The 15,877-nt window shown below is 43.2% G+C and overlaps 1 protein-coding gene across 1 annotated transcript in view; it reads right to left on the reverse strand.

Annotated features, from left to right (window-relative positions):
- The window catches only part of LOC126199622 (zwei Ig domain protein zig-8-like), a 447,337-nt gene that overhangs the window by 333,116 nt on the left and 98,344 nt on the right, over nt 1–15,877 (reverse strand). Inside the window, exon 3 of the mRNA XM_049936549.1 lies at nt 6,834–6,961. Coding sequence (XP_049792506.1) covers nt 6,834–6,961 — 128 coding nt within the window. The remainder of the gene's footprint in view (nt 1–6,833; nt 6,962–15,877) is intronic.

Here is a 15,877-nt window from a genome sequence, read left to right on the forward strand (position 1 = left end):
GCATTTGAGTAAGAAATTTTCGAATACGGTATTAGTAGTGTGTTGCCTGACTCAGTCACATCGATTAAATACCTAGGTGTAATGTTGCAAAGTGTTATGAAATGGAAGGAGCAGGTAAGCGCGGTAGCAGTGAAGGCCAATAGCTGACTGAAGTTTAATGGGAGAATTTTAGGAAAGTTTGATCCAGCTGTAAAAGAGACAAGTGTGATCCATTCTTAAGTACAGCTCGAGTGTTGAAGCCTCCCTACCAAGTCGCATTAAAGAAAGACATCGAAGCGGTTCATAGTCGGGTTACTAAATTTGTTATCGGTAGGTTCCATCTAAGTGCGAGTATTATGAAGGTGCTTCGTGAAACCAAATGGGAATCCTTGGAGGGAAGACGACATTCTTTGCACGGAAAAGAACTAAGAAAATTTAGATAACCGACATTGAAGTTGATTGGAGATAGATTCCTATGCCGACAATGTAGATTTCGTGTAAGGTCCACGCAGATGAGAGAAATTACGAGTCGTACAGAGGTGTATAGATAGTCGCTTTTCCCTTGCTCTGTTTTGGAGTGGAACAGGAAATAAACGGCTAGCAGTGGTACAACGTAGCCTACATCGTGCTCCATAAGGTGGTTTGCGGAGTATGTACGTAAATGTAGATGTAAAAATGAACTTCTTATTTCCTATACTGACCACATGTTTCGCACTGCATGTCCCCTTAGGTTACTTATGCGGTGGAATAACTTCTCAGTTGGAACCCAGTCACCTAGTGAGTGAGTGTTCTCTTTTTGTCGGTGATTGCTTTAATAACTTTGCTATACAAAGATGTTTAAAACGAAGAAGTGTTTTTTTTTCTTTTTTCAAACACTCCCTGTTGGATTTGTACTGTAATTATGTAATGTGTTGTAGTATAAAGCTCATGCTTAGTGAGTTTATTCTTCTCAGTCAAACTACAAAATAAGTAACTTTACGATTTTATTAGAAAAATGAATGAAGCAACGAAGGCAAACCGTTTTCCATATTATTCACTAATTCTTGGACAGCATTTTCTGATTTTTTAAGAAATTCAGTCATAATTAAGCCCCATATCCGAAGAGTTAAAGTTTCTCTATCCAAAATGAGGTGTGTCCACGAGGGAAGTCCTGTAGTCTACAAACCTTATCTGAAATCAAGAAACAAAGAATTTTATTAATCTTTAGGATACTGTGCACGGAGTGATATTTAAAAAAATTAATTGGCGGATGTTTGAAGAAACGATGTAGCACTGTCGCGCGCTTTTGATCGTGTTTTTTTCAATAACTAATAAATAAATTTAAGGTGACAAAAATCAGCCAATTACTCTTTGCGAGTATGACAGAGGAGAAATTCTGCCAAATTTCAGAAAGATATCTATATTATTGTATCGGCAGTCCTTCCCGTCGGTTTGAAATACACTGTATTTCAGCCTAACGCAACTGATTGCGTGCACCCTCATGGAGATATCTTTCTGAAATTTGGTACAATTATTACTCGGGCATCTTTTACTCAATAAACTTGACGAAAAACACTCTACAGAACTACACCTTTTTTTCAAACGTCCTCCATTTTATCATTCTTTTCGAACTTCAAAAAACTGTGCCGATACTCAGTACATCAAATCCTGCAGATTATGAAAATTGTTCCTTTTTTATTTCAGATAAGATATGCAGACGCTTATACTTCCGTCATTGCCACACCTCAATTTTCGACAGAGCAGTTTTATCTCCTCAGATGATTGTCCAACTATCAGTAAATAATATGCAAAAAAATTTACTCTGATTGCTTTATTAGTCTAAAAAATGTCATCAAAATTGCTTATTATATGATCCGCTGAGAACCAAAGTGGCGTAAGTCAAAAATTTTTGGTTTCTGAGCTGTACCACTCAGGTTACTTACAATGGATGGAGATTTTTTGTGGAGAAGTGGTATAACTATCACTCCCACTGTAGCCATGTGAGAACTCCAGATGCGTCCTTCTTCTCACGCCAGAGTGAAGTGTGTTCGCGGTATAGTGGTATTAAGCCAAGCGGCAAGGCTACGTAGTCTGGTTGTTCTGTGTTATTCTGCGTGTTTATTTACGCTCTAAAATCAAAAAGCCATTGTAACAGTGCTATTAAGTACTGTCATTGTTTCCTTTCTTTAGATTTGTAATATCCAGGTGTTATTACAGCTGAAATTGTCTTTATAAGGGAGGTATGCATCCATGTTGAAGTCCAGATTAAAACCTATACGAATCAAGTAGTGATGCCACGCACTAAACTCATCAACCACAAAACTCACTCCTCTCAACAATGCTGTGCCACCTTTCACCAACGCAAAAAGGAAATACATGATGACGCCTCTTCCATAAACCACTCCCCTCCGGTGCACCATGCTTTCTTCAACTAACTGACAACTGCTGGTTCTGCTCAGGTATCTGTACCTGGACATGTTGACCCTTTGGAAGAGAAAGATGTTGTGGACGGTGAAATTGAGTAAATAGATTGCTCCATAATAAAGTCTCTTCCAATACCAAATAATGGAAAATCCAGGATAGACTATAACAATATTATGAAAAGGAAAGTTGCTACTCATCGCGTAGCTGAGATGTTGAGTCGCAGATAGGAACAACAAAAGGCTGTCACAAATTAGCTTCCGGACAGCAAGACCTTGTAAAAAATAGACAACAGACACACACAGTCACCCAAACGCAACTCGCACTCACATAACCGCTGTCTTTGGCAACTAAATTGCCACAGACTGCAGTCATGTGAATGTGTGAGTTGCGTTTGTGTGACTGTGTGTATGTGTGTGTGTGTGTGTGTGTGTGTGTGTGTGTGTAGCAACTTTCCATTTCATAATGTTGGTACTCTTCAAATATCACCAAGACAAGAACTACCTTTTAAGAAATATTGACATTTAGAAACAACAACTTACTTCTAATCCGCAGATGAGCGCACTGCTGAACTATAGATAGACTCTGTAGGTAGCATTCTAGTAATTAACTAAAACAATGCTATTATTTTAGTTCAACTTGTGAGAGAAAAGTGCATAATGTGAGCGATAAGTGCACAGTTATATTTACTGTATCACATTAGGTTTATGTTTTATAAACAAATTGGAGTTATGGAAATTAAAAGACAGCGTATTCCTTCTCAAATATTCCATTTCACCAAAACGTTTATAAGAAGAGTGGTAAATCTCTTGATTTATACAACTTCACATTTCACTATGAGTAAATTTCTGAGGTGAAAAAGTTGTACTCCAACTTTAAGGGAGTAAATATAAAGTATTTATGGTACAAGTAACTAAAATTTCTGTAGTAACTATAATAAACTGAAGAGCCAAAGAAACTGGTCTCCCTAATATCGTGTAAGGCTCTCGCGAGCACGCAGAAGTGCCGCAACACGACGTGGCATGGACTCGACTAATGTCTGAAATATTGCTGGTGGCAATTGACACCATGAATCCTGCAGGGCTGTCCATAAATCCTTAAGAGTATGAGAGGGTGGAGATCTCTTCAGAACAGCAAGTAGCAAGACACGCTCGATAATGTTCACGTCTGGAGAGTTTTCTGGCCAGCGGGAGTGTTCCTGGAGCCACTATGCAGCAATTCTGAGCGTGTGCGATTTCGTGTTGTTCTGCTGGAATTGTCCAATTCTATCGGAATGCACAATGGGCACGAATGGCTGTTGGTGATCAGACGGGACGCTTACGTACATGTCACCTGTCAAAAGTCGTATCTAGATGTATCACGGGCCCAATGTCGCTCCAACTGCACACTACCCACACCATTATAGAGACGTCAGCAGCTAAGACAGTCCCCTGCTGACAACCAGGTTCCATGGATTCAGAGGTTGTCCGCCCACTCGACACAATTTGAAACGAGATTCGTAGGACCAGGCAACATGTTTCCATCATCAGCAGTCCAATGTCGGCGTTGACGGGCACAGGCGAGGTGTAAAGCTTTGTGTCGTGCAGTCAGCAAGGAATCACGAGTGGGCCTTCGGCTAAGAAAGCTCATATCGATGATGTTTCGTTGAATGGTTCGTAAGCTGACACTTTTTGATGGCCCAGCATTGAAATCTGCGACAATTCGCGGAAGAGTTGCTCTTCTGTCACGTTGAACGATTTTCTTCAGCCGTCGTTGGTCCCGTTCTCGCAAGAGATCTTAACTGCTGTGGTCATCATTCCCCTAGAACTTAGAACTACTTAAACCTAACTATCCTAAGGACATCACACACACCGAAGGCCGAGGCAGGATTCGAACCTGCGACCGTAGCGGTCGCGCGGTTCCAGACTGTAGCGCCTACAACCGCTCGCCCACCCCGGCAGACTGTGCCGACTATAACACCAAGTTCAAACTCACTTAAATCTTGATAACCTGGCATTGTAGCGGCAGTAACCGATCTGACAAATGCGCCAGAAACATGTAGTCATATACAGGGGTTGTCGACCACAGCGCCGTATTCTGTGTGTTTACATATTTATGTATTTGGATACGCATGTCTATTAGAGTACTGCAACGCGCAATGTTTGACCGCTCACGGCTTGTCTGTTGACGGGGGGACTGAGCCGCTCGTGTCCGGCCCCATACGACTCGATTCGGTCACGTACTCGCCCCATGTCTATTGTCCGGATTCCGGACACGCGGATAACCGAGCATGACCGGTCACCGCTGACATCTCACCTCGCCTCGGCTCGCTGCACTGCACTGCACTGCACTATACAAATCCAACGCCTCTCTGTCTGGCTCTCTGTCTGGCTCTCTCTCTCTCTCTCTCTCTCTCTCTCTCTCTCTCTCTTTCTCTCTCCCTCACACACACACACACACACACACAATGTATTTATCTCTCTGTCTCTCCCTCTCTCTTTTAATACAAAAGTAGCGTTTCCAAGAACGATTACGTGACACAGCTAAATTCATAAAGCACTTGGAAAGCAAAAAAAATACATATCTGTTAGTACACATCAATTACGCTAGTTAATTATAAATCTATCGCGTATTACAATGAAATAGTGCTTTTAACTGCAGTAATTACTCACATGACAGCCAGTGTCATTGGCACTGCAAATTTGTTGCAGTTTGTGAAACCAAAGAAGAATTGACTGGATTGTCGGTTCTTTTTCGACTTCTAATTCATCTGTGGCCTCTTTAAATGGTCTCAGAAAATGCGCAATTTTTCCTACAAGCTCGTTATCATATCCTTGCAATCTGTAAGCGGAGTCCTTATCTGTCAGCAAAGCAGCAACTTCGTTATACAGTGTGTGTAAGGATTCCAGCATAGTGTACAAGCTGTTCCAGCGTGTGCAGACCTCTTGTTTCAACGATGATTTCAAAGACGAGCAGAGGCCACTTTTCTTAATGTACCTTACAATTCATTTTGCAGTTTTTATTGCTGATGCGATGTTCGGGGCATGATTTAACAAGAAGTTATCTTCATCGAAAGTATGGCTAAGTGCTGTGTTTATTCAATGAGCAGCACACGGAATCCTTTCGTGATTTTCCAAAGCCTTTATTACATTGGCAACCTGGTCGGAGACATAAACAAAACTGTGCAACATGTGCGGCGAAATGTCCCAATCAGTCATCCTCTATTCAATTTCTTTCATAATATTTACCCCCGTCTTCTTAACGCCAGGGAATTTCGTTGTAAATAAAACATTGTTCACAGGAGACCAATCTGTGGTAATGTAATGTGTTGTAAGCGTCAAATAGTGCACCTGATTATGCGAATCAGTCCACATATCAACTGTCGTAGCGCTTGTTTCATTAATAACTTCCGAAATAACAGAAGGCATTATGCTGCTTCGCATTGCATCAGCTTGTTCTTTGACATGTCAGCTTATAGTAGAGGGATGTCGCTTGACAGCTGCCTCGTTAACGTCTCCATAATGCGCACCTGGATGTACTAATTCTTGGTCTAGTTCTCTGAAACCTTTACCGGAAACAGTATTAAAAGGTCTCATATCTTGAGCACACATTGCAACACGTTTTGCTGTAATACTATTTTTTATTACTGCCGATATCCCTAAAAGAGCTGTATCTTTGTGAGGTTTCCTGCAACTGTGTTTCTTTAAATGAGGGGTTCCCTACTGGAAACACAATAATGTGGAGCAGTTTACGCACGATACGTACCCAGTAGATGCACTATTTTCGTCTACAACCAACACAATTGTACTCTATACTTGGCTTTTTAGACCTTCTCGTTCCTTCAATGTGTAAACATTGGTTTCAGTCTTAGGTCTTACTGCACTCGCTTCCTCGTGCTGCATGATTACAGAGAGAGAGAGACACCACGAATGAGAAGCCCGTACTGGTTGCCGTCTCACACGGATAATGACACGTGTAATTTGAAGTTACGTGCTACGTATTCGGTCACCGCTTCTATGCTCGGTCACAAGATCTAGTGCGGGCAGCCAGTTAGGGTGTGCTCGCCCCATGTCGTATTTCGTGCTCGCGTACTCGGTCATGCAGGACTCTATACGAGTTTCTCTGGCGCTTCAGTGTGTTTCATTTGTACATTTCATCAAATTAATGACGAATTATTGTAAAGGATGAATTTACATTAAACGAAACGCAAAACCTTTCATTTCTCAGAAGTGGTAAAAATTGAGTTATACCTCTCTGGCTCTCAGCGGCTCTTATATGCTGACTAAGGAGAAAGCACCCTCCAATACTTTTGTGAACTGTAGTAGAGAATGGATACATTTCTCCAGCTAGGTTTCCCTGCTCCGCCGTATAGCAGAATGTACGGCGACGGCGCGCGCTCGCGGCTGCGGTAAATGCGGCGGCGCGCACTGAGCAGCCGCAGACAGGCAGCGGTGTCTGGCTGGCGGGCTACTCACGTTGTCGTTGTGGCTCCAGTAGATGTAGGCCGGCGGCTCCGGGCTGAAGAGCACCACGCACGTCAGGTTGATGGTGCTGCCGCGGTCGATGTACAGGTCCGGACCGCCCACGATCTCCGTCGTCGGTTCTGCAACAGCGGACGTAGATGCAGTTAGGGCGTAGGGAGCGGAAGCGCAGCCCACACACACACACACACTTCCGTAGCAGCGCCCACTGCACGGCGCTGCACCAGCTCGGGGCTGTGCAGCTCTGCTTATTCAGCGGCGCGTTCCACTTCGCTTGTTCCAGCGCGGCAATATCAGCTGAAATAATTGCAAGTCAGGAGGGGTTAAACTAGAACCGAAATCGACACCGAAGTATTGTTTGAACATAACACTTTAAAGGCGGTTCACCTAGCTGATAAATAGGGCTACCACAGTTTGATGCCTCTGTAACTGTAAATCATAGTCAGATTGTCACACAGAACGACTCGATTTAACTGCACCACTGCTCAAAAAGTGGAAAATTTTGAATTGAAATTATTTTCAAAGATATGTCATATAGTGCCACGATGTAACAAATCACTGCCTTCCGGCCATATTAGCTATAACGTCATATCTCAAGGTATGAACGTTATTTCGATGTCATAATCCTCGTACGTAAAAATTCTGATTTTTATTTTATTTAAAAATAAGAGAACGGATTCTGCCTTCTTCGTGTTAGAGCCTCGCTACTAGTTGATCGACATCTTGGCTGCCCTATAGATGGCAATGGTTAGTTGGTTGATTGATGTGGGGGAAGGAACCAAACAGCGAGGTCATCGGTCCCATCGGATTACGGGAGGATGGGGAAGGAAGTCCGCTATGCCCTTTCAAAAGAACAATATCGGCCTTTGCCTGAAGCTATTTATGGAAATCATGAAAAACGTAAATCAGGATGGTCAGACGCGGATTTGGACCGTCGTCCTCCCGAAAGCGAGCCCAGTGCGCAATCCACAGCGCCACCTCGCTCGGTCTAGTAGATTGTATCATCTATTGTATGATGAACTTTATTGTTATTAAGTCATATACGACTTCAAATATGGAGTAAAAACAGTCCTGACGGCAATAAAACTCAGCGCTTGTGAGGCAAACTGAGGAGCTCCTTGATTGAGAAGTAAAGGCACCGTTCTCGTACACTGACATACGGCCAGGAGAGCGGTGTGCTGACCACATGCCCCTCCGTATCCGCATCCAGTGCAGCCTGTGGGTTGAGGATGACACGGCGGCCGGTCGGTACCTGGATGCTTACTGTTCGGACCGACTTTAGTTTTTTAGACCACAGCAAAACGTTTACTTACAATGCTCACCTTTCTCGGTCAGAATCGACCATCTTCAGACCACTTATACCATGATGGTAGGCGGCGCAGTTGACGTTCGTGTATTCATAACGCCTGTTTCGTTCACCGCCACCGCCTACCAACATGTTATAAATGGTCAGAAGCGATGGTCCGCCACCGCCTACCATCATGTTATAAATGGTCAGAAGCGATGGTCACATTCTGATCGAAACCGATAAGCATTGAAAATAAATGTCTGGTTTCGATAAAGACTTATTTAATGATTTTTTAAAGTACTTCTAGCCAGATCGTTGTTACTCCACGAGAAATGTTCTAAAAATAATTATTTACATCTTTATTTTAATTGTTGAATGCACCCCCATAAGCGCGCTGTTGCATTCACTTTTCTACATTTTTAAATCAAACAGCATTAAATTGGATTTAGCGAAGTCGCAATGTAATTATTATTCGTCCACAAACTAATACTTTGCAATCAACAATAACACTGTTTCGCGTCACCAAATTCCTTGCTTTCCAACGACGACTTCATGGCCTAAGGCGAATATCGAATGAGTAATGAAATACACTCCTGCAGAAGTATTTTACGCCGCAAGAACGTTGTAAGTTCAATACATTCCTCCAATTCTCATAACTGTATCTTTTCTCTTCTTTCTGGGAATATGATGATTCCTTCCTTCGCCGACATTTTACCTTCTTATTTAAATTTAAAATCACAAAAATTAAAACCCTATGAAGGAGACAACGTTACAAAAGGGAAAGTTTTCTCTGAAAAGTTATGTACATTGTAGGCAACGCATCAAGAACTTCTTAATGCATGATATTAGAAACGACACCTCAAAGACATTGAAATACTTACATAACACAACGATCCATCCCTCGCCGAAGTTTCGCAACGTGCATTTTTCTTTGAAATATCCTGCTTCTGTATCGACTAAAATAAGAAACATAGAAGGCGCAGGAAATTAATAAAGCCGTTATCGCACGTCATAGGAACTGGAAGTTATTATAATATAACCGTTCAGGGTAGAATGTCAATCTTAAAAAAGTAAACACTAACACAGTTATGTTAATGTGATCTTCGATACCATCTTCGCACCAGAAAGCAACAAAGAATTTCCGTTGAAAACAGTTACCTATTATTTATCCCAAAAATGCAATCGTCGGTCTTCGAAGAGACTGAGTCTTCTATACTTGATGCGCTTGTCCGTGAAACAAGATTACATTTTATCCGATAATCGGTTCAAATGTGTGGGTGTGAATTCCAAAGGGGCCAAACAGCTGAGGTCATCGGTCCCTAGACTTACACACACTACTTTAACTAACTTATGCTAACAACAACACACGCACTCATGCCCGAGGGAGGACTCGAACCTCCGGCGGGAGGGGCCGCGCAGTCTGTGACATGGCGCCTCAAACCGTGTCCGATAATCGGTGACTCTAGTGATTAAGATAGGAGTGTAATTCCCACTTTCGTTAAAACATAAAACAGAATGCACGTAAATGTATTACATCTTCGCAAAATTTGCCATTCTAGTATATACTGACTCAACTAAATTCACTCCTGGAAATTGAAATAAGAACACCGCGAATTCATTGTCCCAGGAAGGGGAAACTTTATTGACACATTCCTGGGGTCAGATACATCACATGATCACACTGACAGAACCACAGGCACATAGACACAGGCAACAGAGCATGCAAAATGTCTGCACTAGTACAGTGTATATCCACCTTTCGCAGCAATGCAGGCTGCTATTCTCCCATGGAGACGATCGTAGAGATGCTGGATGTAGTCCTGTGGAACGGCTTGCCATGCCATTTCCACCTGGCGCCTCAGTTGGACCAGCGTTCGTGCTGGACGTGCAGACCGCGTGAGACGACGCTTCATCCAGTCCCAAACATGCTCAATGGGGGACAGATCCGGAGATCTTGCTGGCCAGGGTAGTTGACTTACACCTTCTAGAGCACGTTGGGTGGCACGGGATACATGCGGACGTGCATTGTCCTGTTGGAACAGCAAGTTCCCTTGCCGGTCTAGGAATGGTAGAACGATGGGTTCGATGACGGTTTGGATGTACCGTGCACTATTCAGTGTCCCCTCGACGATCACCAGTGGTGTACGGCCAGTGTAGGAGATCGCTCCCCACACCATGATGTCGGGTGTTGGCCCTGTGTGCCTCGGTCGTATGCAGTCCTGATTGTGGCGCTCACCTGCACGGCGCCAAACACGCATACGACCATCATTGGCACCAAGGCAGAAGCGACTCTCATCGCTGAAGACGACACGTCTCCATTCGTCCCTCCATTCACGACTGTCGCGACACCACTGGAGGCGGGCTGCACGATGTTGGGGCGTGAGCGGAAGACGGCCTAACGGTGTGCGGGACCGTAGCCCAGCTTCGTGGAGACGGTTGCGAATGGTCCTCGCCGATACCCCAGGAGCAACAGTGTCCCTAATTTGCTGGGAAGTGGCGGTGCGGTCCCCTACGGCACTGCGTAGGATCCTACGGTCTTGGCGTGCATCCGTGCGTCGCTGCGGTCCGGTCCCAGGTCGACGGGCACGTGCACCTTCCGCCGACCACTGGCGACAACATCGATGTACTGTGGAGACCTCACGCCCCACGTGTTGAGCAATTCGGCGGTACGTCCACCCGGCCTCCCGCATGCCCACTATACGCCCTCGCTCAAAGTCCGTCAACTGCACATACGATTCACGTCCACGCTGTCGCGGCATGCTACCAGTGTTAAAGACTGCGATGGAGCTCCGTATGCCACGGCAAACTGGCTGACACTGACGGCGGCGGTGCACAAATGCTGCGCAGCTAGCGCCATTCGACGGCCAACACCGCGGTTCCTGGTGTGTCCGCTGTGCCGTGCGTGTGATCATTGCTTGTACAGGCCTCTCGCAGTGTCCGGAGCAAGTATGGTCGGTCTGACACACCGGTGTCAATGTGTTCTTTTTTCTATTTCCAGGAGTGTATATTATGTAATGTGCCACTACAGGGCATATCACTTTCCATTTATAAGATGCCGTTACAGTGGATAAATGACTGGAACAATTAATGCGAAAATATTTTCCTGCGGTCTAAACTGAAGAAATATTCTTCAGATCACTGTGTTTTCCCAACAACCATTCTGTTAACAGTTACTCTTATACATGCAGTTATCTATATATTTATGCTTTCATTTATAGATGTTTGTTTCTTTATATCTGGGCCTGCAACGGGGTGCTAAGCCGTTCGCGAGCCCAGAGTGTGGGCCTTGTGCAGGCCGAAATCTAGCCGAATCTTCCCGGAAGTAACGCTACAGTGCGACATTGCATTTAGTATCGAGTTGTGGCATTTACCGGCAGGAGAAATTGCCTGCAGTTTGAGAACCGTGGTGATAGCCTTTTTTAGCGTTCACTGTTCGTTGGTGACCTGACGGACACCAAAGGTAGCGTATTTCACAAGTAATCAAAACGTCCTGTGTCCCGGGCTCGAAACAAGTCACAGCTTTTTGAATAAAAATCATGAGCAATGGTGCCTGCTGACTTCTAGCGTGAGAAGTCACCCTCGTTCTGCCAACGGCACTGTCGAAAACGGCGGAGCGGCGGAGAGAGGTTCAGGGCACTCTTTTCCTCTTGCGATCGGAAACTGCTCCTAAAAGGCAAAAGAATGAGCAATGATCGACGGCACGAGGATGCGCAAGGCACTGTAAATCCCTGTACTAAAGACATACAATGTGTACACACAGGACATGTGGCCTGTAATTGAAAAAGAGTCCTGACGTTCTCTCCATTGGAAAAAGATTCCAGACTAGTCTCCCGTTCTGATCTGTGGGAGGTAATTGCCAAGGTGGAAACCATCAGAAAAATACTCAGAAACCAGCAAAAAGGTAATGTTCAACAATTGGTAACGTAGAATGTCAGCTGTTCGAACGTGCTAGGGAAATTAGAAAAATCTGGAGTGAGAAACGCTAAGACACAATCTAAAGACAGTGGGGTAAGTGTACTAAAATGGAAAGAAGAAAAGGATTCCTAGCAGAGAAGTATAGAGTAATATCAATAGCAGCAGAAAACTGTATCACAGAAGTAGGATTCGTTACGAATAAGAAGGTGGGGAAGAGAGTAAGTTACTGTGAAAAGTTCAGTGATAGGGCTGTTCGCACCAGAATCGGCAGGAAACTAACAACATTTCAGGCGTATATGCAGAAGATGAAGAGAAACCCACGAGGAATTGGAATTCGGTGGTGGGGAAATGAATGTAAGAGAGGTTTACCGGCGAATACAGCTTTGGCAATAGGAATGAGAGAGGAAAAGAACTAATTGCGTTCTACCATAAATTTCAGCTCTTAATAGCGAATACTCTGTTCAAGCATCACAAGAGGCCAGGAGACGAAGGAAATTTGCAGCTGGATTACATGATGGTCAGGCAAAGATTCCGATATCATGTACTAGACTGTTTTGATAATGACGAGGGGTAGACAGAGGCTAAGAGACTAGTCAGGAAGAATCAGTAGGCAAAAAAGAGGGATACGGTAGTACTAAGTAGCGAAGCGATGCGCTTCAAAGTTTCTGATGCTATTGATACTGTGATATTGAATAGCGCAGTAGGCAGTACACTTGAAGAAGAGTAGACAGCTCTGAAAAGGGCCGTCACACAAGTTGTAAGGAAAACCATTGGTACGAAGAAGGCAGCTGTAAGGAAGCCGAGGGTAACAGAAGAAATACTAAAGTTGATCTACGAAACAAGGAAATACAAAAATTTCAGGGAAATTCAATAATACAAGTCACTTGGGAATAAAATAAGTAGGAAGTGCAGCGAAGCTAAAGCGAAACTGCTACATGAAAGAAGTGAACATTTCTAAAAAAATTATTGTCAGAAGGATTGACTCAGAGTGTAGGAAAGTTAAAACAATCTTCCTTGAAATTAAAAGCAAGGATGGTAACATTAAGAGTGCAACGGGAATGTCACTGTAAATGCAGAGGAGAGAGCGGATAGGTGGAAAGAGTACGTGAGAGTACACCGAAGGCCTCTGTAGGAGGGCGAACGAGTTTGACGACTTGATGGAGGAAGAAACGACAGGGAAAAGAAAGGGGACCCAGTATTAAAAACAGCATTTAGAAGAGCTTTGGAAGACTTAAAATCAAATATATCAGAAGGGACCCATAACATTCCATTCGAATTTCTAAAATCATTTGGTGAATTGACCACATACCATGAAAGTTGGTATGTGGAATGTATGAGACAGGCGGACCATTTGATTTTTGGAAACGCATAAGCCACAAAATATCGAATACAGCAAAAGTGGGAGAACTACTGCTTAACCAGCTAAACAGCTCATGCACCCAAGGTGTTGACAAGACTAATATACAGAAGAATAATAAGAAAATTGAGTATGTCTTAAATGACAATCAGTTGGGCTTTGGGGGAGATAAACCCAGCAGAGAGGATGATTTGGCTTTGCGGTTGACAATACAAGCAAAACTGAAGAAATTCAAAACAAGTTAATAGGCTTTGTCGACCTGTAAACTACTTTCACCAATATCAGATGGTGCAAGATACTCGAAATACTGAGAAAAATAGGGATAATCCGTGGTGAAAGACGGGTAATATACATGACATTCAAGGACCAAGAGGAAACAATAAGGCTGGAAGACCAAGTACGTAGTGCTAGGGTTAAAAAGGGTGTAATATAGAGATTAAGTCCTTTGCCCCTACTGTTCAATCTGTACATTGAAGAACTAATGACGGAAATAAGAGAAAGGTTCAAGAATTGGATTAAAATACAGGGTGACAGGATGTCAACGACAAGATTCACTGATGACATTGCTGTCCTGAGCCAAAGCTAAGAAGCATTACTGGATCTGATGGATGGAATGAACAATCTATTGATACCGAATATGGACTGAAAGTAAACAGAAGAAAGACTAATGCAATGAGAAGTACCAGAAATGAGAAGAGCGAGAAACTTAACATCATAATTACGGATCACGAAGTATACGAAGTCAATGAATTCTGCTGTCTAGGCAGCAAAATAATACATGATGGACGGGGCAATGAGGACATAAAAAGCAGAGTATTACTGGCGAAAAGTGCAGTCTGAGTCAAGAGAATTCTTCTATGAGGTTTCGTGATTGCAGCCGGATTATGTTGACTTCTATCCGCAACAATCGACAAGAAGTCAACACGATCCGGCGGCACTCACGAAACCTCATAGAATATTCAGTACGCCGGAAAATCTTAAGGAGTCACAAGAGAATTCTACTAATATCAAACACAGGCCTAAATTTAAGGAAAATATATCTGAGAATGTACGTTTGGATACCGTACTGTATGGTAGTAAAACGCGCACTGGGGGGGGGGGGGGGGGGGGGAGAACTGGAATATAAGAGAATCGAAGCGTTTGAGATATGGTGCTTCAGAAGAATGTTGAAAATTTGGTGGATTGATAAGGTGAGAAATGATAAGGTTCTCTGCAGAATTGATGAGGATATGAATATATGGATAACACTGACAAGAAGAACGGAATGGATGTTAGGCATATAAGACTTCAGGGAATATCTTTCCATGGTATTAGAGGGACCTGCAGATGGTAAGAACTGTAGAGGAAGAAGACAGAGATTGGGATACATACAGAAGATAATGGGACAGGTTTCAAGTGCTACTATGAGATGAAAAGGTTAGAAAAGAAGAGGAATTCTTGGAAAAGAGCGAAGCAATTCCGCCATCTGCGTGAGAGGGCCTTTAATCTGGTTAGGAACGAAAGAAGAGGGGGACAACAAGTTTCAACATATATTTGTGTATTATGCAGTCGAATAAGCGACAGAAACTGAAAATTTTCAATGAAACAATGTTCCAATAACACCCAGAAAAAATTTTAATATTTGGTTGACAACGAAACAACAAAAAAAAAGCAAGGATCAGTAGACGAGCTATATTGCTCTGCACTTTTGCTAAATTTCCAGGCGTGGAGCACGTGAAGAAACCTATGGTACGAATAGTAAAATTTATAAAGTTTCACCCAATATTCCACTGTCAGTTGCAACAGTTTTCGATGAAGTTGAACAAATACGGTATTGCACTTTCGTTAAGTCAAGGGGGTAGGTCTGGAACGAATTTTCGCTTAAAAACCCACTATCGTTTACTTATGTAGGAAAAAGAAGTAAAGCTACGAAACTTAGAGCATCTGCAATGGATTGCAGACATTTCATTTCAATTTGACTTTTCTGTGCACTCGACAGCAGAATATTGTAAACCGTAAAACAGTTTATTTCTGATTTGATAGGGATGCAATTAAAACGAAATCCGCCTTGTAGGAGGGTCAAATTATGAGAATGACAGTGAAGTTTTTTATGTTTACAGACTTTAAACAAAACTCGAGGTATGAAGAGTTCATTGTGATCTTGAAAGAATTACTAATATAGTCTTCTAAACGTTTTTTGGACAATGGCATTCTTACACCGTCTTTTGAGGCTGTTTGCTGTTTCATTTGAAAGCTCCCCTGTGCATAAGCAGATCTACGTCTACATCTACATGGATACTCTGCTAATCACATTCGGCTGCCTGGCAGAGGGTTCATCGAACCACCATCACAATTCTCTATTATTCCAATCTCGAATAGCGCGCGGAAAGAATGAACACCTATATCTTTCCGTACTAGCTCTGATTTCCCTTATTTTATCGTGGCGATCGTTCCTCCCTATGTAGGTCGGTGTCAACAAAATATTTTCGCATTCGGAGG

The sequence above is a fragment of the Schistocerca nitens genome, chromosome 8 (assembly GCF_023898315.1).
Source record: "Schistocerca nitens isolate TAMUIC-IGC-003100 chromosome 8, iqSchNite1.1, whole genome shotgun sequence".
NCBI classification, from domain to species: domain Eukaryota; kingdom Metazoa; phylum Arthropoda; class Insecta; order Orthoptera; family Acrididae; genus Schistocerca; species Schistocerca nitens.